The 27,397-nt window shown below is 53.9% G+C and overlaps 1 protein-coding gene across 1 annotated transcript in view; it reads right to left on the bottom strand.

Moving 5' to 3' along the window:
* Positions 1 to 432: 432 nt before the first annotated feature.
* The window catches only part of LOC116945299 (adenylate cyclase type 3-like), a 47,849-nt gene continuing 20,884 nt past the window's right edge, over positions 433 to 27,397 (bottom strand). Inside the window, exons 11-17 of the mRNA XM_076068942.1 lie at positions 23,694 to 23,781; positions 22,118 to 22,234; positions 13,338 to 13,496; positions 8,902 to 9,027; positions 7,214 to 7,331; positions 6,428 to 6,552; positions 433 to 5,611 (exon numbers count right to left, since the gene is read on the bottom strand). Coding sequence (XP_075925057.1) covers positions 5,432 to 5,611; positions 6,428 to 6,552; positions 7,214 to 7,331; positions 8,902 to 9,027; positions 13,338 to 13,496; positions 22,118 to 22,234; positions 23,694 to 23,781 — 913 coding nt within the window. The 3' untranslated portion in view covers positions 433 to 5,431. The remainder of the gene's footprint in view (positions 5,612 to 6,427; positions 6,553 to 7,213; positions 7,332 to 8,901; positions 9,028 to 13,337; positions 13,497 to 22,117; positions 22,235 to 23,693; positions 23,782 to 27,397) is intronic.

Genomic DNA, 27,397 nt, shown 5'->3' with positions numbered 1-27,397 from the left:
TGCATCAGCCAGTCATCTCAGTCATCTCAGTCAGTCGACCCGTGGCACCTGGGTCTGCCCCGTGACCTCCTGCCAGCGGGCGTTCGACACTTCACGTGGCCTCGAGGTGCACATGGCCTGGGACAAGCGTCGTGGTGATGTCACCGCCACTTAGTGGCGAATGACGGTTGTTATTGTTTACCTATGGGAGGAAAACTGGAGAAACCCAGGGGAAATCCATGCACAACAGGGGGTGAACACACAGACTCTACACACAGACGTGTGCTTCACATGTTGCTTCGACTGCGATGTGAAATATGAATGGATTCTCACAAATGCGATTGCATTGTGTCTCTCGTGTGTGTAGGAAGATATTTTCATCGGTTAATCGTTAAGATGTTTGCTGCATGTGGAGAGGGGTGTAACAAGTATATATTGTTTCTGCTGAGCAAATTCCTTTCTCAATAATTTTTAATAATTGTTTGGTCATTAAAGCAGCAACTACATACACACATAAAAGAAACCAATGATACACTTGCATGCAATTATAATCAGTTGTTTATAAGCAAACAAAAAAACCCCAATTGGCTTCGGACCGGATCTGTAGCTGGGAAAAAAAACGCCGTCACGTAACTGAAGGTTCCAGATGTCAACTCATGTTCGAGAGGTGGATGGCTTGGTTGCCGGCGGTCAACGCGCCAAACGGGCAATCGCCGAGATTCTCGGTTCGGATCTGGCTTTCAGCCACCTGCGATTGAACCGCGTTGATGCCTCTCAGCCTGGTCCACCAAATGAGTGCGCACAAACAAATACCCATCACGTTATTTGAAAAAAACATCATCACCGAAGAGGTTTTTAATTCGTGACTCGAGTTTAAAAGCACGACTTCCAATGGCTCGTTCATTTCCACATTTTGCGAGTCCCTTTCACCAAATGAGCCCAGCCCCGCGGTTGTGTGTACGTATATATTCCGATGCATACTAACACGTGCACCACGGCAAACGAGCCAAACGTTTTGAGTACAAGATGTTGAAAGCAATGCATTGCACTTGCTATATTATTTCTCATTATACTATACATCAGCAAACTGTTGACGCCAATTTTCGCGGCCTATTGTACACTTGTTACGCGTAGGCTTCAGAATAAGCCAAACGTTCGAATCTCAGTAAAACGCGGAACGTTGTGTCCAAAGTTGGGTCCAGAATGTCCAACCGCACGCCAACGTGGGGGCCACCTTTACCGTGTTTGTTCCGGGTTTCTGCGACTTCCTTTTTTTTTTACAATCTCATTCGCAAAACCTTTCAACCCTCCCTCATATGTACAAGTACACTTTTTGTTGTTGTAGTACCTATTGCAGATAAAAGTTGGCTCAGTTCAAAAAACACCCACTGGCTCAGGGTACAACAACGATTCACGGCCCCGGGCCACCCGACAATCTCCACGGCAAAAATTTTCTTTGACAAATTTCCACGATTTAAGGTTTTCATTCGAGTCCAACACCTTTTTTTTTGTTTTACAATCGTTGCGGTAAAGCGAAGCGGCCTCCAGTGATAACAGGATTCGCGCGAACACATTACGTACGACATATGTGAACCAAAAGGCTTAGTCCGACCAATTGTTCACTAGCGAGATGTAACAACGCCTTGCTACCGTTCTCGTGGGACTTGTCTCACAAGCCTCCGCTGAGGCCCCGGGGTTTATTGCACTCGCCCATCGCCCGTCGCACCGTCTCAATGGTTCATCGCAACGTTGCGACACAACCGCGATTGGCCAGAGAGAGAGAGAGCGTTGATTCTCACAGCGCGCGATTCGGCGCACGTATAAAGAACCATTGACGGAGTTGGCCAAACATCCCATTATTGGACCACGGAGCTTGGCCAACTGTTGGGAGCGCTGCTTCTGGCTGCCCTCCCGCTCGTCTCCGTGGTGTTCCCACGCGCCTCGGCGCGCGAGCTGTGCCCAACGCGAATCCAATGGCGTTTTGAGAGCGCAACTTTTACGAACGACGATATGTGAAGGTAGAGAATGGATTTTAATCGGTGGACCGGCGCATCGTCACACCCCTACTAATGACATTAAGGCAATAGGTGTTCAGCTTAGGCACTAGAGTAAAGCACTAACAGCAGACCAGGTGAGGCCAAATGATTATTGGCGGGAATAGGCAAGTGCGTGGCGTATTAACTGCATTGTCGTTGGGATGACTGCACTTGGATAGAGCATAGGTCGGAGATTTATTATACAAATGATTCCACAATCGGCCGTCATTCAGCAATATATATTGACACGAAGGACCGTGCGTGTGCCCGTCGGATGGATTTGTCCGCGTTGAGAGATCGCGAGGGTTGGCGATGGCTCGGGGAGGAGGCCCTCATCCCATAATGCAGCACAAACCATCATCACGCAAACTCTGGTCGTCATCCTCACAGTGGCTCTTGACTGACCATCGAACAAAGACGGCGCTCACCGCATTGCGTGCCGCTTTCAGATGCGCTTCAGTGGCCTTCTGGAACGCTCTTCCTTCCGATATTCGGAAGCCACTGGAGCTATGCACTTTTAAATCGTCTAGAATGACAAACTCATTTCTCTCGAACTGCTTTTTGTGTTTAGTTTGTTGTCCTTCCCCCGCACCTCCGATTAGCTCGGTTGGCTGCGTACGGTGTGGAAGAAGATCAACGTACACGCGTCCATCCCCGCAGTGAATATATCATGGCTGATGCTGGTGGTGATGGTGATGATGGCGATGATGCCACGATACAGGTTGTGCTGACGCTACCTCCCATAACAAATGTTGATAAATGGTACCAAAGGCTCACTCTGCAGCCCTGCCACTATTTATACTGCGTCATTAATACGGCTACAGCAGTTTGCCAAGGAGAGCCAACTTGCCACGCGTGCCCTTATTCTAACTATGAGCTAAGTCGTAGATGAATGGTATAGAGCTCGGGGGAGAGTCACAGACGGAGAAACACTGCTAAAACCCTGTACAGAAACACATATCGGACGTACGTACGTACGTGTTCAAGTTCAGAATACATTATTACATTTGCTAGATTTTCTCTATTAGATCAATTAATTCTTCTCGTATAATGTCGTTATAGTAATATACACATAATCAGCTGAGAGCCCGTTGAGCTAGAGTGCTTTTTTGTAAAAGAGTGCAGATATAGGCCGCTGCGACGTCATTCTTGCCGGCAATGTAACGGTCGTGCGACATTTTCGCAGTTTGCGTGAGAAAAATAAAAACCTTTGAAACTGACGTGCGCTCTAAACGGCATGCAAATTGGGCACGTAACCGTCCAAACGCAACTGCTGCCCTCCGCGCCTACCGCGTCCGAAAGCCATCGCTCACGGACAACACGGAGAGCGAAAGGCTCTCCCACAGTGCGTGCGTATGGGGCCGTGGCCACCACGCAGAATAGAAACCCGTGGCTGGAACTCAATGCCGCGATTCACAAATACACCCGAAGGAGGAGGATGCGGAGGAGGTAGGCATCGTCACCGGAGCGGTGATTCATCACTCCGCCGCTAACCCCTGGACGCAATCATCCGGCTCATCAACCGCCTCCGCGTGAAATTTAATTTTATTTTACGGTTTTGCCCGCTCTGCCTGCGCCAGACGTCGGCCGCACGACGGCGACGGGCGGTCGGCAAAGCGAAACCGCCGCACTCTTTTAAAGGGGTCCGGACGCCAGCTCAATGGGGCTTCTCAGCAGCACGGGCGACCCCCCCCCCCCGCACCTACAACCTAATTGGTTCCATGGACGACGATCGCATGCCGAGCCCGTCGTAAGTCGGGGGTCACCTGTACTTTTGTTTCTGTTTTGGTCAGCGGTGGGGGGGGGGGGGGCTCTGGTGGGGGCTATGTACACGGGAGACGTCGGAACGCTGCGTGGAGTAAGGCACTACCACTACTACTACTACCGCCGCCTTGTTTCACGGTCCACTGGAATCGACAGACTTCACTGGCAGCGAGTACATTTAATACCTTCCTCCCTTTAGTGCGTGGTGTGTCTGTGTGTGTTTGTGTGTGCGGTGTGTCTGTGTGTGTGTGCGGTGTGTCTGTGTGTGTGCGGTGTGTCTCTGTGTGTGTGCGGTGTGTCTGTATGTGTGTGTCTGTGTGTGTGCGGTGTGTCTGTGTGTGTCTGTGTGTGTGCGGTGTGTCTGTGTGTGCGGTGTGTATCTGTGTGTGTGTCTGTGTGTGTGCGGTGTGTGTGTGCGATGTGTCTGTGTGTGCGGTGTGTCTGTGTGTGTGTGTGTGCGGTGTGTGTGTGTGTGCGGTGTGTGTGTGTGTGTGTGCGGGCGCAACCGCTGTGAGCTTAGCCGGCGACCGTGTTTGACGTTGTCGTGAGACTTAACAAATGAAAGCGGCATTGTCTTGTTTCACCGGTTATTTTTTTAACTTACGATCACACTCCGTGGCGATCGTGAAGCGACAGAAAAAGGTAACATTTCACTCCGAAGTATCCACGTGCACATAGAGCGTGGGGAGCGGGCGGCGCGCTGCCGTTACCAATCCGGCGACCCCGAGTCCAAATCACGCTCGGAACCAACAACAGCGGTGGACATCTGAGCCGGTGCAGCGTGAAGACTTAGTGATGTGTCAGCAGCTAATCATCAGTCATCCCCACCCCGCATCTTCTGCTTTTAATTTAATTTCCCCCTGGTAGCCTCAGCCAGGCGGCATTGACGGTACAAAAAAAACCGATTAGGTTTCATCCTTGTCGTGTCCCGTACCCCCTTGGTAAATATTCTTGAGATATGGATGCATTTAGGCGTGACATGGATTGAATCATTGTTATTGCTGCTGTGTGCAAGTATTTACTGCACGCAACGTGAAGATTAATTTACAAGTGCCTGACAATCGTTTAAGGCTCCAGTTTTCCCACTCACTTTCTGGGAATGCAGGCGAGGCAAACCGTGCGTGGTTCACGCACCGCGGCGGTCATTCAAAAACGGGAATGTGGCGAGTCTCCACGCTCTAGCACATCTATCGCGAGCGCACGCACCGGACAAGTCTGCGTCATTTATTTTCTCTCCTTCACGGTCAATAAGCACAGGCCCAAAGGTCCAAAGTGCCAACCGGCCAGCAACAAGCGGCACGATTAACATTGTAATAGATCAAGAGTTAATACGTTTGTCGAAGCGAGCAAGGTTGTTTACGGGAAGAAGCAGAAAGAGCAGCGCAGTGATCCTGCCGTGTGGTGAGTGGGTGAGTGAGGGGGATGAGCGAGTGCGCTGTTGTGACCTGGAGAGCGGTGGTTGAGCGCAGTGAAGTTCACGGGAACCGTAACCGTGGCAGTAGCGACAGGAGAGTGATAGGGAGGCCACCGACCATGGCTCACGCTGGTGGCGGGAGCGAATCGGTGAGTGCTGGTTATAATCGGTCCACGCGACAGTTCGCCCGACCGGCCCAACACGTGACCAAGGGCGCGGGCGACCTGGCGAGGGAACGTCAGTCGGCCGTGAACTCGAACACCTCCTCGCTGACCTGGTGGGGCAAACCGTTGGACGGCTTCTCCCGGCCCTTGAGGAAGTAGGTGATGAGTTCGCCCTTGCCCTTGACGAACACGGCGCCGCGGCGCACGAACCGGAAGCCGTAGTCCTTGAGGACCAGGTACGTCTCCTCCACCACCTGTCGACAGAGGATATGAATACTTCACGTTCACCGTACCACCTCTCCGATGACCCTGCGGTGTGCCGCTCTCCAACTGGCTCGTCGGGCACCTGCCGATTTCACCGCTTCCCCGGCAGCCGACTCCGTCGTTAGTCTCGACCGCAGGCCCGCCGTCCCCTCGAGCGACGGGGCGTCTCCCGAGAGGAAGCCCAACCGTGTCCACGGAAAAGAGGTCAAGTCGGCTCGCGCGCCGGAGCCGGAGCTTTGCATATCGCCCGGCCGCAAGAGATGGCGATGGAGGCCTTCATCCAGCAGTGGATAGATCGCTGCGACCGTGGCGAGATGTTAACTATCTCGCCACCGTCGCAGGAGATCGTGGGTTCGATCCCAACCCTCACGCCTGTATATTTGGAGTTTGCGTGTCCCTCTCCCCGTGGCCGCGTGGATTTTTCTCCGGGGTCCTCCCGTTTTTCCCCCTCCACATTTAGAATCACCGTCGCGCAATTAGAGTATTTGGGCTGCTCTAAATTAACTCGTGATAATGATGATGGGCCACTTGCTTGAGCGATCGTTTGTGATAGCGAGGATCGCTTCTGGAAAAAAAAATAAGCTACATATAGCTTATCTGGGCCTTACCTGGTACAAATAAAACATAGTTTCATAGTTTTTAGTTTTACTCGGAAAGCTTGCAGAGCAGTGTGTCCCTGCGTGCAACAGAACGGCAGTGCTCGCACGAGGTGGTCTCGTCAGAACATTCTGTCAACAAAGCGGCACGTTCCACTTTCCGAGATGAAATTTGGCCGAGCTAAGGCGAGGGTGCCGATGAGCGCCAACCTGCACGTTGCCCAGCTGTCCCGTGGACTCCATGCGGCTCGCCACGTTGACCGTGTTCCCCCAGATGTCGTAGTGAGGCTTGCGGGCGCCGATCACTCCGGCAAGCACCGGGCCTTTGTTCAAACCTGCGCAGTCATCGACGCAAAATAGGTGGGGGGGGCGGGGGGGTGGGGGGGCAGGCCATTGGGAGTCCATGAGACACGTGGCGATTCTACCGCCTCCAACTCTTGCCATTCGGCGAACTCATTAACGGCTGCATAAAAAAAGTATTTTTGATAACCCATTCGACGCACGACCATCTGGCAGGAGTGCGCGATCCCAGCAGCATTGGTTCAACACATGCAAACTCTTCGACCGGTTTCAACGTTGGGTGTCTCATCAGCGGTCAGGCTTGCTTGACATAGTCCTGGCGAACTGCCCCAGACATTCAAAGGCAAAGCACCCTCTCTGGTAGACGTTTGTCGTAAAAAGCGAGCTCCGTGACTCGACGGAAGGCGCAAGGCGTTGTGGCCCCACGCTACCCATGCCGGGCGTTAACAAACGCGCGCGGGGGGAGGGCCTGCAGCGCTGCACGTTCACAAGAGCTCTCGGCCTCATCCAGACCACCAGCTCGAAAGAACTGAACGCGTGGCCATTTCGTCGCTGGGACCGCCGGCCCAACGGGCGAAGCGGCGAGAGCCCTCGCGCGCGCCATGCCCGCGCGCCCCTTTGGCGTGTCGTCAAAGCGAACAATTCCGCGGCCGCGGGGTTTCCCACGTCGTTCACGGGGCCGAAGGGCCTCGTTACCTATGCGCAGAATGAAGTTGTTGAAGGACTGGCAGTTGATGTTCATGAGCGTCATCTTGAGCGCCAGGCAGAAGTCCGCCAGGTCCGCCACGTGCTGCCACCGCACGCGGGTGCCTGGCTCCTGGACGTACGCACAAAGACAAAGATCCCCCGTACAGCCTTATCAGACAACTGGGCCAAGGGCTGTTACCGACACGGTACAACGAAGGGGTGGGTGGCCAATCATCACGCCCAGCCTCATTTGTCTCCCGAGCGCTGATGTTTACATCAAGTGCTCATTTGAGGCTGAGTTGACCAGGACTGGTTCAGATAATCGTCACTGGTGTTGGCAGTGAGTGGGAATGGAGCTTAGGTCACCGGGGTTTGTAAGCGCAAGAGCGCTAACCGCTGCTCCACCGCTCCCCACGCACAGCAAGTTCCAGGGCAGTCTCATTTGCAAGAGTGAGTGAATGGGTGAGCGGGTGAATGAGTGAATGAGTGAACAGGTGAGTGGGTGAGTGAGTGAATGAGTGAATGGGTGAGTGAGTGAATGAATGGGTGAGTGAATGAATGGGTGAGTGAGTGAATGAGTGAATGGGTGAGCGGGTGAGTGAGTGAATTGGTAAGTGGGTGAGTGAGTGGGTGAGTGAATGAATGGGTGAGTGAGTGAATTAGTGAATGGGTGAGTGAGTGAATGAATGGGTGAGTGGGCGAGTGAGTGAATTGGTAAGTGGGTGAGTGAGTGAGTGAATGAGTGAGTGAATGGGTGAGTGGGTGAGTGAGTGAATGAGTGAATGGGTGAGTGGGTGAGTGAGTGAATTAATGGGTGAGTGAGTAAATTGGTAAGTGGGTGAGTGAGTGAATGAATGGGTGAGTGGGTGAGTGAAAGAGTGAATTGGTAAGTGGGTGAGTGAGTGAATGAGTGAATGGGTGAGTGGGTGAGTGAGTGAATGAGTGAATGGGTGAGTGGGTGAGTGAGTGAATGAATGAATGGGTGAGTGGGTGAGTGAGTGAATTGGTAAGTGGGTGAGTGAGTGAGTGGGTGAATGATTTGAGCAGGGAAATCACTTTGACTTTATTTGTGGCTGTCCGTGCACGCTGGCACGAAAAACCAGTAATGACAAGGATCTGGTTTTTAAGTTTGTTTGTGTGTGTACGTGCGTGTGCGTACGTGTGTGCACGTGCGCGTGTGCACGTGCGCGTGTGCACGTGCGCGTGTGTGCGTGCGTGCGTGGGGAGCGGTAGTGTAGCGGTTAGCGCACTGCGCTGTGAACCTGGCGACCCGGGTTCGATTCCAGCTCACGGCCAACACCAGTGACGATTATCTGAACCGGTCCTGGGCCTCATCTAGGTCGACTCAGCCTCAAATGAGTACCTAGTGCGGTGTGTAAACATTGCCACTAGGGAGACAAAGGCGGTCGGGCGTGGTGCTGGCCACCCACCCCCTCGTGTACCGTTCCGGCCTTCATAGGTGCTCACTAACAGCACTTGCCCCAACAGTCTGTTAAGGCTATATGGGGGATCTTTGTCTTTTTTTGTGTGCACGTGTGCGCGTGTCTGTGTGTGCGTGTGTGCGTGTCTGTGAGCACGTGTCTGTGTGCACGTGTGTGCGTGTGTGCGTGTCTGTGTGCACGTGTCTGTGTGCACGTGTGCATGTGTGCGTGTCTGTGTGCACGTGTCTGTGTGCACGTGTGCGTGTGTGCGTCAGCCCTCGCCTTCTCATTGCTGCTGTACTCCACGGTGTTTTCGTTCTGGTTGAGCCCAGACGCCGCCATGTAAGTGCTGCCGATCGTCTTGATCTTTGTGATGCAACGGAAGCGAGTCTCATCCAGCAGCTGTGCCGACACGGCCCGTCACACCCCGTGGGTGGGGGGGGTAGGAGGAGGAGAAGACCAAGGGTGAGGAACCCATCTTCTTACAGAAGGCCCAACAAGACTTTAAAATACCTTTGAAGGGGAAAAAACTAAGATCCCCCCTTTTTTTTCTTGGTTCTTTCGGTTAAATCACGTAGAAGGGAAATAATAAAATAATGAAAATAAAACATAATAAAATTATCACGACGTTTCGGCCACAACACAAGACGGCCGCTTGTGTTGTGGCCGAAACGTCGTGATAATTTTATAGTTTTATTTTTATTATTTTATTATTTCCCTTCTACGTGACTTTACCGAAAGATGAATCCATGCAGTCACGAAAGCTTCAAATCAAAAACTAAGATCCCCCTTTAACTCTTTATTTATTGGGTGCAATTGTGACCGATAGCCATATCCAGCATTAGTACATCTAATTGGCATAACCATTGGTTCACTGCAGCTCAAACACTCAAGACGGTGAGGTTAGGAGATGCCCCACGTGTGCGAGCTCGGCATTTGAAGGCCTGAAGACCGGAATCGGTGATCTCGCCCACCGATGCGTTCCTCAGGGAGGCGGCTCCACATGCGGACGGCAGAGTGAAGGAGGGAGGGAGCTTCTCTCCAGGGAGAAATGTTCTGGCAACTTTTAGCAGGCTGTCGGGGCGAGTTCTGTTAGCGAGCACCTATTAAGGCCGGCGCAGCACACCAGGGGGTGGCCAGCACCCACGCCCGCCCGCCTGTGTCTCCCCAATGCTGATGTTGATGCACTGCACCGGGGGTACTCGTTTGAGGTTGAGCCGACCTAGAGGAGGCCCGGGACCAGTTCAGATATTCGTCAACTAAATTCACGACCCCGCTCCGCGCTAAGAGGCCCTGGCAGTGACAGCAGTGGCTGACGCCCGAGATAAATAACAGAGAACATTCTCTCTTACCGTATAACAAAAAAACAACCTACAGGTGAAAAAGAGACAGCCAGAGAGACTTATATTTAGACAGCCAGACAGACATGTGGGTGGGCAGGAAGGGAGACAGACAAGCAGATAGCAAGAGAGACAGAGAGCTAGACAGACACACATAGTACACGTAGATAGACTTATGAAGAGCATGAATAGGGCAAGGCATATGGGCATACACGCAGACATAGAACCAGACAGACAGATATGGAAACAGACAGACAGATATGGAAACAGACAGACAGAAGGCAGGAATGCAGGCGGACAGACAGGCAGGGCTGAAATCTGCCACGGAGACGCAGGCTGAAAGGTAGACAAACGATACAGGTACACACGCACAGAGAGAGCCCCTACGGCCAGACGGGCAGACGTGATGCCGGACGCGCGTGTGTGTGTGTGGCCGTGTGTGTGTATGTGTGTACATGTGGCCGGTGTGTACGTGCGTGCACGTGTGTGTGTACGTGTTTGTGTACGTGTGTGTGTATGCGTGTGTACGAGTGTGCGCGTGCGCGCGCGTGTGTGTGTACGTATCTTTGTGTACGGGCTAGAGAAGAGATGGAGTGATGTGGTACAGGAGGACGTGGAGCTGAGTGGACTTGCCAATGACTGGTACCAGCGGTGTCAAGATCGGCCTCTGTGGAGGAGGCTCGTGAAGGATGCTACTGGGCAGTTGGAGGCAGTCGCCCTCCAACAACAACGGGGGGCGGAGGAGCGACGCTCACAACAACGAGCGGAGCGCCGAGTGGCTAAAGCACAGCAGGTTGGCACAGTAGGGGGCACAGGTGGTGCATCAGCCAGTCATCTCAGTCATCTCAGTCAGTCGACCCGTGGCACCTGGGTCTGCCCCGTGACCTCCTGCCAGCGGGCGTTCGACACTTCACGTGGCCTCAAGGTGCACATGGCCTGGCACAAGCGTCGTGGTGACGTCACCGCCACTTAGTGGCGAATGGCGGTTGTTATTGTTGTATCTTTGTGTGTACGCGCGTGTGTTTGTACGTGTGTGTGTGTGTACGCGCGTGTGTGTGTGCGTGGGTGTGTGCGCGCGTGCTGGCAGGCCCCGTCGCACCGAGTCGAAGTCGGAGATGATCTCGTTGAGGAAGCGAAGGCACTCGATGCCCCCGTTGTTGATGCCCTCCTCCGTGTAGAAGTCGGAGAAGTTGGCGATGGAGGCGAACATGACGCCCACCTCGTCGTACGACTGGCTGTACAGCTCCTGCACGACGATGTGTGACGAGGGGGGGGTTTGAAAAATGTGACGTCACACCAAAATGCGCAACTTTAATACAATAGACTTTTTAATAAATGTTTCTCCTACAACATCAGAGTGCAGCGCCACATTAAATACGCACTACAATGACAATAATTAAAAGCGATATGAAGCATGTTTGATATATTTTTTGGGGGGGGGGGGCAGAGCTTTGTGACGTCATATTTGAGGGGTGGGGTCTGACTTTTTGTGACGCCGTGTGACGATGGGGGGGGGTGGGTCCAAAATCGCGTGACGTCATTTATGGGCGGCCCCTTAACCGCGAGCCGGACCGTGACGGCACTTACCGAGGTCCGCTGGGGGCAGCGCGTGTGCATCACCCACGTACACACACACAGCCCGTTACACGGTGGGTCCCAACGTGCTCCACGCAGCGGATGTGCTTCGTTGCACGGGGCAATGGTCAACAGAAGAGGCCGGGCGCTGGAGTGAGAGGCGTCTAGCAGTGGATCGACCGCGGCCGATGATGACGACGACACAATTTCGATCGGGGCAGCTCGTGCAAACTCGGCGTCCCTCCCCCCCCCTACCACGGAAACATTCCCGACGGAGCGTGCAGGGCGCGCTGACCTACGACCCCAGGCGGCCGCAACCAGCAAGGGCGCAGCCGGGCCGCACCGGCACGGCAGCACCTCCGGCTACGTACGGTGCGAAAGAAGTTCAACGTAATACATACTGCCCATAGACTCAACACTGCCATCCATAGACTCAACACTTTGCCACCCATAGACACTGCCCATAGACTCAACACTGCCACCCATAGACTCAACACTGCCACCCATAGACTCAACACTGCCACCCATAGACTCAACACTGCCACCCATAGACTCAACACTGCCACCCATAGACTCAACACTGCCACCCATAGACTCAACACTGCCACCCATAGACTCAACACTGCCACCCATAGACTCAACACTGCACCTCCGATTAGCACGGTCGGTGCGAAAGGGAAAATGTTGACGTACCTCCTGCAGCGGCACCCGAAGCCACGATGTGCCTCCGCAACCTGGCCCAGCGAGGCCTAACGAAGACGGTGACTAATTATAGAGAGGGGGGGGGGGGGCTACGTCGGCACGGTTACGGTGCCCCCCCCCCCCCCCCGTGGGGACGGGAGCGACGGCCGGAGCCTCGGATGAGGCACGTGGCCAACCAATTAGCACGGTTGGGTACGCGCGGTGCGAAAAAAGTTCAACATCATTCGTATGTACGACAGCCGTGGGTCAAAGGTCAGGGGGTACGGTTGGCACCTAGTTTGGAATTTTGTACCTGCTCAGCACCGACGACGAGACCCCGGCTGTCCCTGGGCAAGGGTTGTCGGTGCTGAGCCACACGTGGTATCCGCTCTCTCCTCTCTCCCGCCACGTTTCCCTTCCCCCTGGTCACCAACCCCCCATCCGCTTTTACCCTCCTCCACCCATTTTTTGGGGAGACCAAATCACACCGGCGATGCACGTGGTGAGATGTTAACTACCTCGCCTGGTATACAGGAGGTCAAATTTTTATTTAAAGCTTTTGTGACTGCAGGGATTCATATACTTGGTTCTTACGGTAAAGTCACATAGAAGGGCAACAATAAAATAATAAAAATATAAAACACTTTATTATTTAATTGTTTTCCTTATATGTGACTTTACAGAGAAAGAACCAAGAATATATACAGGAGGTTGTTGGTTCTTTACCAACCGTGACGCCTGCTGCTGTATATTTCGAGTCTGCATGTCTCTCTTTCTCTCCCTGGTCGCGTGGATTTTTTTCCAGGTCCTCCGGTTTTTCCCTCCACATTTAGAATCAACATCACGCGTTTATAGTATTTGGCTGCTATACATTTCCACGTGATAAGCCCCTTCGTTGGGCTATCACTTGTGGCCAGGTAGCTTCTGAAAAAGAGCTAAGCAGCTCAGTGGGTCTTCGTAAACGAAAAAATAGTTCACAGTTTAGTTTTATATGATTCAAAACGTTTGTTGCTGTTATTGTTGTCAATATCGCGATCATTATCTGTGCCCCCTCCCCCACCCCGCGTTGGCCCCCACGGCCCGGGTCCGGCCTGGCCTCCCACGGTCCCTGCTCACGTCGTCGCGCTTGTTGGCGCTGAGGAAGTGGGCGGCCACGTGGTCGGGCAGGATGTTGGCCACCAGGGCGTCGTTGTACCTCCTCATCGTCCCCACCTCCTCCTTCTGCGCCGCCAGGTCCAGCTTCCACAGGAAGAGCGTGCGGGCCGTCTGTTCGACCTAGGCGGAAAGCCAAATGGTCAGCTTGGTCAGCTCATCGGTCAGTCGGTTGGTCAATCGGAACAAACGTTCGGTCATTGAGCGAAAAAGTCAATCAAATAGCCGTCGAACCAGCCGGTCAAGCAATTGGTCAATAGTTACATCAGCTATCAATGAAATGGTGAATTAATCAATCAAATGGTTAATTGACCAATCGGTCAATCAGTCAACGGGTAAATGAAATTGTCAATGAATCAGTCAATTGGGCAATGGGTCAATTAGTCAAGGACTGGTTCATGGCCAGGAAACCAAATCAGGTCACCGGATTGATAGCACAGCGCACTAACCGCTACACCACCACTCCACCCTGTGCCTAATGCAATTAGCCTCATACTAAATGTGAATTGCATTCGTGTGGAGTTTCTGTCTGGGGGAATTGTTTTGTGGATGATCAATTGGGTTAACTCGTGAGCTAGTGAAGCATATGCTCAATTAATCAATCAATTTGCCAATCAGACAAAAGGTCAACTAGGTCAGTGAGCCAGTAAGTGAAGGAAATGCAATCATCTCATCAGCCAATCGGTTAACTGGTCAATCGGTAAATATGTAAACAAGCCAATCCAGCGACTGACTTAACATTGTCGACATCGAATGCCCTTCAGTTGTCACGAGGGGGGGGGCCCACGGAGTCGGCGGCGGTGGCGTCTCAAGGGAGGCGTGGGGGCACCAACGCCGGCGTTGTTGCACGCGCAAGCGAACGCAACGGGAGTCGCGGCGGGGACTCGTCGAGACTCTCCACGTGTAGCGAGAGAAACCTCGGCGGCCAGTCACGTGGGAACGGTGTAAAAATAAAAGTACATTTTTTGTTAAAAAATTGTATAAGGTAAAAGGTGCAGCCCTGCAATCGCTGGCTCATGCTGCTGCAGGCTGCAGTTGGGCCTCCACTAGAGGCAGCTCTGGAGCGCCCGTCGAAAGTTGCATGTTGGCCTCCTCTTTCACGCTGGCCAGACGTCTTGGAAGAGGTGGGAGTACCCACACTTTACCCGACCGTACGCGACCTGCCAATCATAGACTGACTGTGATGAACCCATCGACACTGCTAGGTTGGACAGAGGCGGTGGCGGTGTTTGAGACACTCGTACCGTTGTTTCAACTCTGCCACGCCGGGAGATAAAACCGGCGGCCTCCGGATTGCAACTCCAGTGCGGCTGTGCACTGCACCACGGCGGCCATCCCTCTTGCAGTGCTGCCGTTCATTTATGACTCTTGACCGGTGGCCACCGTCATTGACTTGCACGGTTTACTGAACGTCGGGAGCGCCCACGTTTCGGTCTACGCAACCGGCCCTCGGACCCATTGCACCGGCCCTGCGGGTGGCGGAGACAACCATAAGCACGGCGCTGCCGCCACGCCGCGGGGGCGGGGAGGGTGTGTTTCGGAAAAAAAGAAACGCAATCGCCAGCGAAACGGCAATTAGCCACGCAGGCAGCGCAGAGACGGGGAGGAGGAGAAGACGTTCGAATCGCCGAAACCGTGAAGTCGTCGGCGCGAGCGGCGCCTACGGCTGACCCCTGCCGCAGACCGAAATGTTTGCGAAAATGAATTTGGACGGATTCACGGGAACCTGCGGGCCTCCGGACGGGCCCCCCGGAAGGGCCCCCCGGACGTGCCGATCGAACTCCGGGGAGGCGTCGTCGCCGATCGGCGTGGCGCCGACACCCGCTGCACGACGCAACAGCTGCCGCTCTCTCCCCGGCTAAAGAGAAGCTCCAACTACTTTGCGTGGGACGCAGGAGGTCGTGGGTTCGATCCCGACCCTGACATCCGGAGATTTGGAGTTTGCGGTGTCTGTCTCTCTCTCTCTCTCCGCGTGGTCGCGTGGATTTTTCTCTCGGGTCCTCGGGTTTTTCCCTCCACATTTCTAAACATGTATTTAAAGTGCTTGGCTACTATACATTTCCACGTGATAAGCCACTTTGTTGAGGAATTATTTGTGGCCAGGTCGCTTCTGAAAAAACTAATTAATACTGTAGTGGGCTTTGCCTGGTAGTATGGGGATGGTTTAGTTGTATTTGCTTTTGTGATTTGTTTGCCTTTCCTGTACTCTGCACTGCTATAGTGTGTTTGTCTTGTTTGTTTTGGACATCTGTGAAAACAGCTTTGCAGCTCATCGGATTCCTCATGCAGTATAAATATTCTTACGCTGAAAAAATATTGTCCAGGCAAAACAAAAAGTAACGCGTGCACTGATATAAAAAAATAAATTCAAAGTGTTCTTATAAAATGTGATTTAAAAAAAATTACGGGGTTAGAGGTCACTTACGTGCCGGTTAAAGAAGTGAAAGCAGAGCAGCACGAGCAGCAGCGTGACGCACGACGAGTATTTGGTTGGGACCAAGTCGAGTCTGCACGGGTGGAAACAACACAAATACAGCCCACTGGCATCGATCAGGGAGAGCAATAAACGCAGTAATAATAATAATTTAACTTGTAGCTCTGTGTTACGACGACTGGCACACGTTCTTCGCTTTACTTCGAGCCTCCATAGTTGGACACGGACACTCTCATTAAGGCCCGAACTTCGACTTCCCCCCAAGCGTCCCCTCCCCTTGCGCTATCCCCTTTCATATCCCTCGAGGCCCCCTTCTGGAAGGTTCGCTCACCCCATTTCTCTCGGCCAATCCCCGTCCTCCTTCTCCAACGGTTGTCAACCGTCTCCCCTGAAGGTCAACCAGCCCCCCCCACCGCCTTCTACGTTTGAATTTCAGCTCCAATCGTTTCAAGTCTCTGACCCTAAACTATCCTCTTTGAGGCCACGCTGCACCAATCAGAGGCCTCGACACCCTTCCCGACCGTCCGTTTGCGCGCGCACCATGGCATGTAAGGGGTCTGTCGTCTCGGTCATTACAGCTGCACCGCAGCCACCGGACAGCATTCTCTCGCTTGCGTAGAGAGAAGAGGAGTCGGAGGTGCCAGGTGGAACCACGGACGAGCGGCAAGGCAGCAGCAGCGGGCACCAACAATTGCCAAAACTCTGTGGTCCTCTACAAATGAAGGTGGAAAACTAAAACCTTGAAGGGATCTCCGATGTAGCTCCATGATATCCACTTCTGTGGGCCGCTCTCTAATAAAGCTAAACTAAACTATAAACTATTGTTTTTTTTATTTTATCAGGTGTAAGGCCCACTGAGCTATGTAGCTCTTTTTCAGAAGCGACCTATCACAAATGATAGCTCAATGGAGTAGCTTATCATCGCGTGGACATTTATAGCAGCCAAATGAACGCGTGTTTCTAAATGTGGAGGGAAAAACCGGAGGACCCGGTGAAAAATCCACGTGACCACGGGGAGGACATGCGTCAGGGTCAGGATCAAGCCCACGACCTCCTGTATATGAGGCGAGGTAGTTAACATCTCGCAAATGAGTATATGTGGGAGGAAACCAGAGCATGCACGTGTGAGATGCAGAAACACTATCCCATACCGCTGGAGCAGGTGAAGTCTACATGACTTCACCTGCTACCGCCTTTTCCTGGGAACCCAGGGAGGGGTACAGCTCCTCTTTGATGCCCATTTCACAACGTGGATTTCTCTAAACCTAACCCTAGCTCGAACCCTTCGCCCCACAGCTCACCAGTCACATGACATGTCGACTTACACATTCCTGTGACGGGGGAGGGGGGGCGGCATTTCACAGAACAACCGATGTGGATTCCCGCAACCCTGTGTGCACGCACGTTGAACTTCTTTCGCACCGTACGCAGCCGACCGTGCTCATCGGAGGTGCGGGGGGAAGGATAACAAAACTAAACACAACATTCGCTCAGCGTAAATCTATCCCTAAAGCGTCTCCCTGCAGAAGAAAAAACAAGCATTTTACCACTCAATCCAGCGGTGAAAATTCCACGTTTCTATGCCTGGGGGAAACATGTCACGGTTGTGGTTTTCCCTAACCCTAGCTCGAGCCCTTTGCCCCAACAGCTCACAGGTCAACCGATGCGGATTCCCGCAACCCTGAACGTATGCTGCTGCTGCTGCTGGTGGTGGGTGAATGAAGAGAAGACCCCGAGCCTGACCCGAAACCCGCCCGCCAGAGCTCACCGGTCGCGCTCGCTGTCGTGCGCGTCGAACAGCGAGCCCCACGCGGCGAGGTGCAGGGCGGCCCAGCTCCCCGTGGCGGCCACCATGAGCCCCAGCTTGAGCAGGTGGTCGGCCTGCACCAGCATGGCGGCCGCCACCAGCGCCAGCACGCCGGCCGTGGTGTGGTAGGCCGGTTGCCCGCCGCAGCTCAGGTAGCCCTGCGTCACCCACGACGCGTTGCCCGTGCCCGCATAGCAGGACAGCTGTACCGGGGGTGGGGGGGGGGGGGTGAGGTAGACGGTGGGTGGATAGATATTAAACATCCAGCAGTGGATCGAGCGTGGCTGATGATGGTGGTGGCTGGTACATCAACCCTCGGCACAGATTTTGACATCCAGCAGTGGATCGAGCGTGGCTGATGATGATGATGGTGGCTGGTACATCAACACTCAGTAGACATTTGACAACCAGCAGCGGATCGAGCATGGCTGATGGTGGATAGTACATCAGCACACGTTGTGATGAATTCTAAATGTATCACAGCCCAAGTCAAACCACCACCATCAATATGAAATAAAACATTACCATCAGTATCCCATATAATAATAGGGTGATGCCAAAAGGCGTACTGGTCGAGCACCAATTGGGTCGAGGCTCAAAAGAAAGCCGTCCCTTGGTGTGGACCAATCAGTTTCAATGACAATGCATATATTATCATAGTATGTTTTTTTTGCATTTTGACTGCAGGTATTGTGGTTAATGCTGACATGAATCCTTGTAAAAAGGTTTCAGTTTTGTTGCCAGAAAAGAGGGGAAAAACCCTATTATTACATTTTGGTACTGTCAAAGGAGGTCTAATGACATCAGTATCCCTTTAACTATTATCATTATAACCACCGCGGTTAAGAGAATAATTATGATAAATCGGCTTCCACGTTGATAAAAACTCAACGACTGCCATTATAAATCGGTGCCAAATCCTTGAATCACTCCACGAGTGAAATTTTCATCGTTGCTTGGCAGCGTCAATAAAAAAAATAACACACCGCTGGTGCCACCTTCGGATTGTACATCTCTTAGATTCCAAAAACAATAAAAAAAACCCCGACACTTCAGCGGCACAAGCAACGAGCGCCAGGACAAACAACAACCGCCACCACACCTGAAATCATTCTGAAGCAACAACTGTACGGAACGGGGCAAATCAATCCCTGTTTAGCGTCAATTTTTGGCTCTCTGTGGCTCATTAGCGGGAGCGCTAATGAGCACCCAGGCGGCCTCATTTAATATCCAGCGGAGGGGAATGGGAGGGAGCCTTGTGGAAGGTTCTGTCTGGTCGGAAGGTGAATGGCCTCGGTCTCTGGGACGACCAAGCGGCCAATCGGAGCGAAGTTTGCAAGGCCATGCCTGCCGGCATTTTGACGTCAGTGACGTCCGCAGGGTGCACCCCCCCCCCCCACGCGCGCCCCCCCAACGCAGTCGGTTAAAATGGCCGCCTACGTTTTTTTGGCGGCGGAGTTGAAATAATGATGACGACAACGATGACGACGATGACGGCGAGGACAATTACGACGATTGCAACGATGACGACGATGACGGCGAGGACGACGATGACGATGACGACGATGACAACGAGGACGACGACGACGATGACGACGATGACGACAATGATGACGACGATGACGACGACAACGACGACGACGACAACGATGACGATGATGACAGCGAGAACGACGACAACGATGACGACGATGACGACGACAACGGCGATGACGACGATGACAACGATGACGACGATGACGGCGAGGACGACGACAACGATGACGACGATGACGACGACAACGGCGATGACGACGGCGGTGGTGGTGGCGACGACTACGGCGACGACGGCGGTCGCGGAATTCGTAGGCCGGGGGTGCTTAAAACCGCTCTGCAATCCAATTGCGGAGTAACAAGCGTGAGCGGTTAAGTGGCTTACGTTGAGCAATAGTCGCATGACCCCGGGTGATTTGATCTTTATAGACCAGTAAAGTGCACGTGCCGTTGTGTACGTGCGTACGTAGCGGTTCGCGCTACACTGCGCCCAGAACCCGGCGACCGGAGTTCGATTCCGGCTCACGGCTCAACACCGGTGGCGATTATCTGACCGGGTCCTGGGCATCCACTAAGTCGACTCAGCCTCAAATGAGTACCTGGTGCGGTGTGTAGTAAACATCGCCACTGGGGAGACAAAGGCGGCCGGGCGTGGTGCTGGCCACCCACCCCCTCGTGTGCCGTGCCGGCCTTCGTAGGTGCTCGCTAACAGCACTTGCCCCAACAGTCTGTCAAGGCTACACGGGGGATCTTTGTCTTGTGTAGCCCAGCACGGTGGGCGCACGCCTCCGATCCCACCGCTTTGCATGAGCCTGATGGCAGAGCGGCGAATGGGTTCACAGACCCATCTTCACCGGCCCTTGAGTGTAATCCCCATGTATGCGTGGGATCTCTCACGTTACTCCGCTGCGCTTGCACGCGACGCAAAACGCTCCCCGAGACACGAACTGGCCGGTCATTCCGATTGAAGACCCGACTGAAAAGAGCCTTCGAACATTATGGAGCATTATCGCCGGGGTACGCAGTGCAATAGCACGGGCCTGCGCCCTCCACAACTCGACAGCCACGCCACCACGCGGCCCAACAACTGTCACGAGTATTTTGTTCCAGCCATCACCCGAACGAGCGAAGACCCTTAACACCCACCACCACCATCACCACCATCACCACCATCCCCCTTGCCCCCACAGAGCCGTCAAATTAAAAAGTCACGGCCGGAGAGTTGAGAGTTTGACACGGCCGTCACCGCTGCGGCGGCGAGACGCGTCGCCTGACGCAGGGCGCCCCCCCCCCCTCCTCAAGCCCCCCACGGCGGGCTCGTAAAAGTAGCGAGCTCGCCCCGGCGTTCGCCGTCGAGTGTGCAGGCGGTGCAACTGCACGTGGAAGTCAGCCTACAAACGAAGAGAAGGAAACTGGACGGGGCGGGGGGGGGGGTTACACCAGAGCCCACGCCACGCACGCTACGCCACTGCCTAAGTAGCCCGGTGGCTTGGCGGACTGAGTCGCCGCTGCTGAGGTCGTGGGTTCAAATCCAGGTTTCGGGCGCCCATGATGAACACCGGGGGTTTCGAGTGTCACGAGATAATGCTTGCGGCCTGGTCGCTAAATGTCTGCATTTGTTGGGCGTTTAAATTGGCAAAATTTCAGCTCTGAAAGTGAAAAAACATCGGTCCGACTGTCACGTGGTGAGCATCGCTCCGAGTGGGTGGGAACGTGCCGCCCCGCTTCTGTGTGGACCACAGATCCCTCGAAGGCATCTCAGATGTAGCTCTGTGATATCCGCTTCTGTGTAGAAATAAACTAAACTATAAACTAAACATTTTTTGTATTTTACCGAGATTAAGGCCCACAGAGCTGTGTAGCTCTTTTCCAGAAGCGCCCTGGCTGCCACAAGCGATAGCCCAACGAAGTGGGCTTATCACGTGGACATTTATCGCAACCAAATTCTCGAAACGCGTGATGTTGATTCTGAGTGTGGAGCGAAAAGCCGGAGGACCCGGAGAAAAATCCACGCAGCCACGCGGAGAACACGCACACCCCAAATATACAGCAGCAGGCGTCAGGGTGAGGATCTAACCCACGACCTCCTGCACAGCAGGCGAGGCAGTTAACATTTCGCCACCGCGGCACCCGAAGCTTAATCGGTCGGAAGGGTTGCACTGATCTGCGAGAAATCCCATGACATGTCGTCGATGGCACAACAACAGATTAACATTGGGGGAAGAAGATAAATATATTATGTAAGTCCGTTACGTTTGGCACAACATTGTGGGAAAAAACAAGATCACGCTCAGCCGCCGGAGATGAAGAGGAAATTATTCGGTTGAGCGGGCGCGGTGAAACGGAGACAGGAGACCTCGCTAATGAAACGGTGCGAACTTAACCGCTGGGCGTTGGCTCCGGGTCGTTAGCGACGTTTGATTTTTTTTTCTCGTAAAAAAACACAGGCGGGTGAGCACGGGTGATATCGATCGGGGGCTCAGCTGGGAAGGGTCGCGGATCGTTGCGCAATACCGGCCATGCGAGAGCACAGATGACAATGGCGCGGCCACTGCATGAGCGTGTGGGAAAGTTTTACTCACGGACACAAGGTTACCCGGGTTTCCAGTTCACAGTTGGATCCAAAAAAAAAAATCCAATTTATCGTAACGACCGTTCTGTCGACGGCTCTTCCGGTCGAACCGCTCGCTGTTCTTCGGCAAGACGTCCGACGTCTCGCCCCGCGCGCGCCGGGAGCTCCGTCGTCGGGAAACTGAAGGGGCCGCTTCCGGCACGTGGGAGCGAAACGTCGGACATTTGTGAGCCGTCGGAGGAGTAGGAGAATGTTCCCGACGCGCGCCTGTAGCTTTATACGCCGGGCTACCGGGCCAACGTGACCGTTGAGAAGCCGACAGGGCAGCCGCCGTGAGAGTTTACCGCGTGCGACGGATCGGCGTGTTGGGCGGGGGGGGATGTGACGCACTCACTCACCATGTTCGCGATCTCCACCACGATGAGCACCAGCACGGCGGTGACGGCGCACGAGTTGCGCGCCCACTGCGTCGAGTCGACCCACGCCGACAGTCGCGCCAGCTTCCTCTTGAAGAGCTGCGCACTCGCGCGGGGGGAACGGGGGCGGGGGGGACAGGTGGAACGAGGGGGGGCAGCACAGGTGTAACGAGCGGAATGGGGGGAACGGGGGTGGGGGTGGGACAGGCGGACCGGGGGGGAGGCGGAATGGGGTGGGGGGAACAGTGGATCAAGCGGGATGGAGGGAACCGGCGGAAGGGGGGGGGGAACGGGCAGAATGGGGGGATGGACGGACGGACGGACGGACGCGCGTCACCGTGGCGCAAGACGACCGTCGGTTCTCAAATTCAGCGGTTCGCGTCCGGTCGTGCGTGCTCGAGGTGGCCGTGTGGCTCGTCAAGGGGTCAGAGGGCAGCGGAGTCCTCGAGATGACGTGGTGGCGGAGGTTACCCTGTTCAGTATACAACGGGGATGTTTGTTGGGGAGCCCCTGAACATTTCAAAGCTGTGAAGATTTGGAAATCGCACTCCGGAAGCTCAACAGTGTGCGGAGAAGCCTAGAACCAAATATATAATCACCGCTGATGTTAGCCGTGGTCAGGAATAGAACTCGGGTCACCAGGTTCGTAGTGCAGTGCAATATCGACGACGCGAGCACCACAGAAAATAAGCAGACATCTACGCACACACATGCACCACCCGCAACAAATACAACGATCCCCCGTATAACGTCCACAGACTATCAGGGCAAGTGCCGTTAGCGGGCACCTATGAAGGCCGGCACGCCGCACGGGGGAGTCGGTGGCCAGCACAATGCCCGTCCGCCGTTTGCACACAAGGCTGAGTCAACCTAGGGGAAGCCCAGGACTGGTTCAGACATTCACCACTATTTTTGGTCGGGAGGGGGAATCCAACTCAGGTCGTGGGGGTTCACAGCACAGTGAGCCAACCACTGTACCACCACTCTCCATAGCCACACGCACGTACACGTACTGACACGTGCGCACAAATGCACAACCCACCCACACACACTCGTGCTAAATATAAAGCGATGCAGGGAGGCGTTATACACAGGCAAGGCGCTCGACACATCGTCCCAGCGGTGCCTCGCGTCTGTACACACATTTTCCATCGGTCCTCAACTGAAAAGACGCCTCCGCTGGGAGGGCAGAGTGGACCGAGGGACACCGAGAGCTAGCACGCTAAACCCAGCTTTCCCAGATTTCGTATTAACAACAATAACGATAACCAAGTCATCAGTTGTTGTTGTTGCATGGGGCGCCCAACCCGCTGGTGGCGTCCTCAGTGCGCTTGACGGGTGACGCGCGGTACGTAGCAGCGCCCCCACCTCAAAGGGCACCCCCCGCCCCCAGTGGCAGCTGTCCCTGCGCGGCACGAGGCTGGTTCACGAGGCGCTGCGGCTCGCGTGGCGGAGGACACCAGATCGGCGGCTCCAAACTGACCGAGGTTTCCCGTGTGTCCACACGTCACGCTCGAGGGGAGAGGGGGGGAGGGCGGGAGGGTGGCAAGCCGCTCACCTTGGGAAAGACGGCGGCGAGTAGCAGCGCCGTCAGCGACACCAGCACCGTCTCCCCCAGCACGAAGGTGACGTAGTTGGCGATCAGCCTTCAAACGTATGGGGAAGGGGGGCATCGGAGGTGAGAGAGGGGCTACGTGTGTGCTGCACGTTGAATTTCGTTCGCACCGTACGTAGCCAACCGTGCTAATCGGAGGTGCGGCGGGGGTGGGGGGGGGACAACAAACTAAATACAAAAGAGCAGATCGAAAGAAATTGTTTTTCAAAGTAGATTTAAAAGCGCACGGCTCTAGTGACTTTCCTAGGGGTGCTCCGGACGGCCGCGGGAAGCGCATCTGGCAGCAGTGCGATGCGGTGACCGTCTTTGATTGGGTATAGGCAGGCAGGCAGGGCCCCCCAAGGGTTAGGTCACCCGGTTTTTAGGCCAAATGAATGTGTCTGAGAGTCCGTGGAAGATTAAAGATACAAGCCACAGTCGTGCGATTGTGACTATGCCTCCCAAGCTAAGGGGACATATAGTAAACCCATAGACACATACAGATACAGAGACTAATCTAGACACACAGAGGCCCATGGAGATGCACAAACAGAAGCCACCGTGCAACTGTGGGCATGCAACCCAAGCCATGAACCGCACAGTAAACCCACTGTGGTCTGCGCTGCTTCAACGGAGGAGGAGGAGGAACAGCGACACGACACTAACTCTCTCTCTCTGCTGAAGTCCTCTCGTCGTGGCCAGCAGCAGACCTCGATGTTGGCATCGAGCTGCTGAAGAACGCATTGCTGCTGCCATCACGGGCAAGAGTGGAACAATGGTGGCAGATCCCCCTCCCCTTGAGACCCCGAACATTGTTCTATTTTCATATTTATCCAAATATATATATATTTTTTTTATTAATTACTGTAGGACCATGGCTGAAAGTCTTTAAATTGTGGAATGGGCCCCCTCCCTCCACCCTCCCGACCCCCTCCCCCCACCCCCTTGCTTTGGGAAGTTTCTAAATCTGCCTCTCCGCCTCTCTGTGTCCGAAGGCACAAAGCCAGAACACAGCACCTGGAACGGAGCGGTGCGATCGAGGCGGCCGGGTCACGTGCACGGTCCCCCGCTCCGGCAAGGCGGCGTTCACGGTTAATTTAGAGCGCAATTGCTAATTATTATCGGTGACATTAACTAAACCGTGTTCTTAATGTGCGCGTGCTTCCAGGGGCGTGCCCGCGTAATGGCCTCATTTTAAAAAAAAAATCTCTCTGCGGATGTCGCTATTACGGCCCGTCCCACGTTGTCGATTAATTCGGATTTTTTTCTCTGTTTTATTTGACTCCCAATCTAAATATATATTTTATCCAAAACATTGAAACGAACCACGCACTCCAAGGGCACAACCGGAGGAAGACGCGAACAGACATGAGAAACGTACGTTCGGACGTATTGCGTCGTCAGTGTAAACGCTAACCTCGGCACGGAGGTGGCGCACGGGCGGGTGGCAAGGGGAGCGGGTAAATTGTGGGAATTATCTGCGAAGAGTCGACTGCGTGAAGCCAACGGAGCGAGTCGATAGAAAAACTTCACCCGTGAGTTCAAACTCCGCGCCCGATCCTGGGCAGAAGCGCGCCACATTCCCCTCTCGCGTCTCAGTCGCCAACGTCAAGGCAAGCCGCCAGGGCGGTGAGCCTCGGCAAGACGTGAATCTCCATTGGGGATGCGAATCTTAAAGATGTGAATCTCTCTCTCGCTAGCCGGGACGCGTGGTTATTAGTCCGACGCGGGAGCGAGTGGATCGCTCGCTCGCTCGCCATCGGAGGTGAGCAGGCCGTGAGTGGCTGTGTCCGTCCCTCTACTTCGCCCGCTGCCCCCCGCGATTTATCAGCAGTGAGGGGGGCGGTGTGGGGGGTGGGCGGTGCAGTCAGGAGGGGGCACTCTGGGGGGCTGGATGCTCATTAGCCCACAGGATAGAGCGGAGGAGGAGGTGCGTGGGTTGTGGCTTGGTCGGTGAGCAACTCTCCTGGGCGAGGTGGGAGGGAGGGCGAGGGAGGGAGGGGAGGGGGGAAGGAGGGCGAGGAGGGTAGAGAGGGCGGTCACAGGGGAAGAAGGCGCGGTTGACATCACGGGCTGCGGAGGGAGCGGCGAGCAACCTTGGAGCAGAGGTCCTCCGCCCAGCCGTACCCCGTTGCGTGGCGACGCGCGACGCTCTTCCCTCGCGTTCCTGCACTGCCGGCGAGTGGCCACTGCACAGCACTCTGTGCAGTGCGTGGGCCACGGCAAGCAACAACCACGGGGGCAGTAAACACCTCAGGCCCCCCGGTGTATTTAAGCGGCCAACGAGAGCGAGGCGGTTGACCCACCACCCACCGCTCGCTTCAAGTCGCCGTTGTTGGGCTCGTCGTGAGACTGGCACCGTCAGAGAGACGGCGTCGCTCAGGGTGGTGCCAACAGGTGGAATATCTGGTCTGGGCTCATGGACCAATGCCAGTCTTCTCCTTCTTCGTGGCGGTGTGCTGTACTAGTGACGAATTGGCACGTTCTGTTTACGTGGCAACCCTTACTGGTTGGCTGTGTCGGATGGTGGCGGGTTTTAACGACACATTTATATGTTTACGCGATCTAAGCCCAAAAAAACTCTATTATGGACGATGTTGGTCGCGAAAGCCTACGTGTTAATATGATGATGTTGTATGCAGTGCCGGATTAAGCTAGTGTGGGGCCTGTAGCATATGTTATGAAGGGGCCCTAAATAAAAAAAAAAAAACGTAAATATTAATACAAAATGTTTAACTGGCATAGTAAAGTAATTGTATTTTTTCATTTGCTATACAGCCAGATAATACGACAAATCGCTCACCTTAAACACCCAGTCGTTCGTAAAAGTTGAAGGTAGTATAGTACTATAGTCATAGAGCAAGTGCAGAATAACTGAACCGGAATTGATAGCTTGAAAGCGTTTAGCGCGGGGCCCTTGAAAGTGCGGGGCCCGTAGCTACTACATATGTAGCTACTACACATGTAGCTACTACTACATGTAGCTACTACACATGCAGCTACTACACATGTAGCTACTACACATGCAACTACTATACAAGTAGCGACTACACATGCAGCTACTACACATGTAGCGACTACACATGCAGCTACTACACATGTAGCTACTACACATGCAGCTACTACACATGTAGCGACTACACATGTAGCTACTACACATGTAGCGACTACACATGTAGCTACTACACATGTAGCTTCTACACATGTAGCTACTACATATGTAGCTACTACACATGTAGCTACTACACATGTAGCGACTACACATGTAGCTACTACACATGTAGCTACTACACAAGTAGCTACTACACATGTAGCTACTACACATGTAGCGACTACACATGCAGCTACTACACATGTAGCGACTACACATGCAGCTACTACACAAGTAGCTACTACACATGCAGCTACTACACATGTAGCGACTACACATGTAGCTACTACACATGTAGCTACTACACATGCAGCTACTTGTACTACACATGCAGCTACTACAAATGCAGCTACTACACATGCAGCTACTACATATGCAGCTACTACACGTGCAGCTACTACATATGCAGCTACTACACGTGCAGCTACTACACGTGTAGCTACTGCACGTGCAGCTACTGCACGTGCAGCTACTCCACGTGCAGCTACTACACGTGTAGCTACTACACGTGCAGCTA

This window comes from Petromyzon marinus, chromosome 23 (assembly GCF_048934315.1).
Source record: "Petromyzon marinus isolate PM22_M1 ecotype Great Lakes invasive population chromosome 23, UKy_Petmar_22M1.pri1.0, whole genome shotgun sequence".
Classification (NCBI taxonomy): Eukaryota; Metazoa; Chordata; class Hyperoartia; order Petromyzontiformes; family Petromyzontidae; genus Petromyzon; species Petromyzon marinus.
The sequence above is the reverse complement of the archived record's forward strand: the minus strand, read 5'-3'. Positions and strand labels throughout refer to the sequence as shown.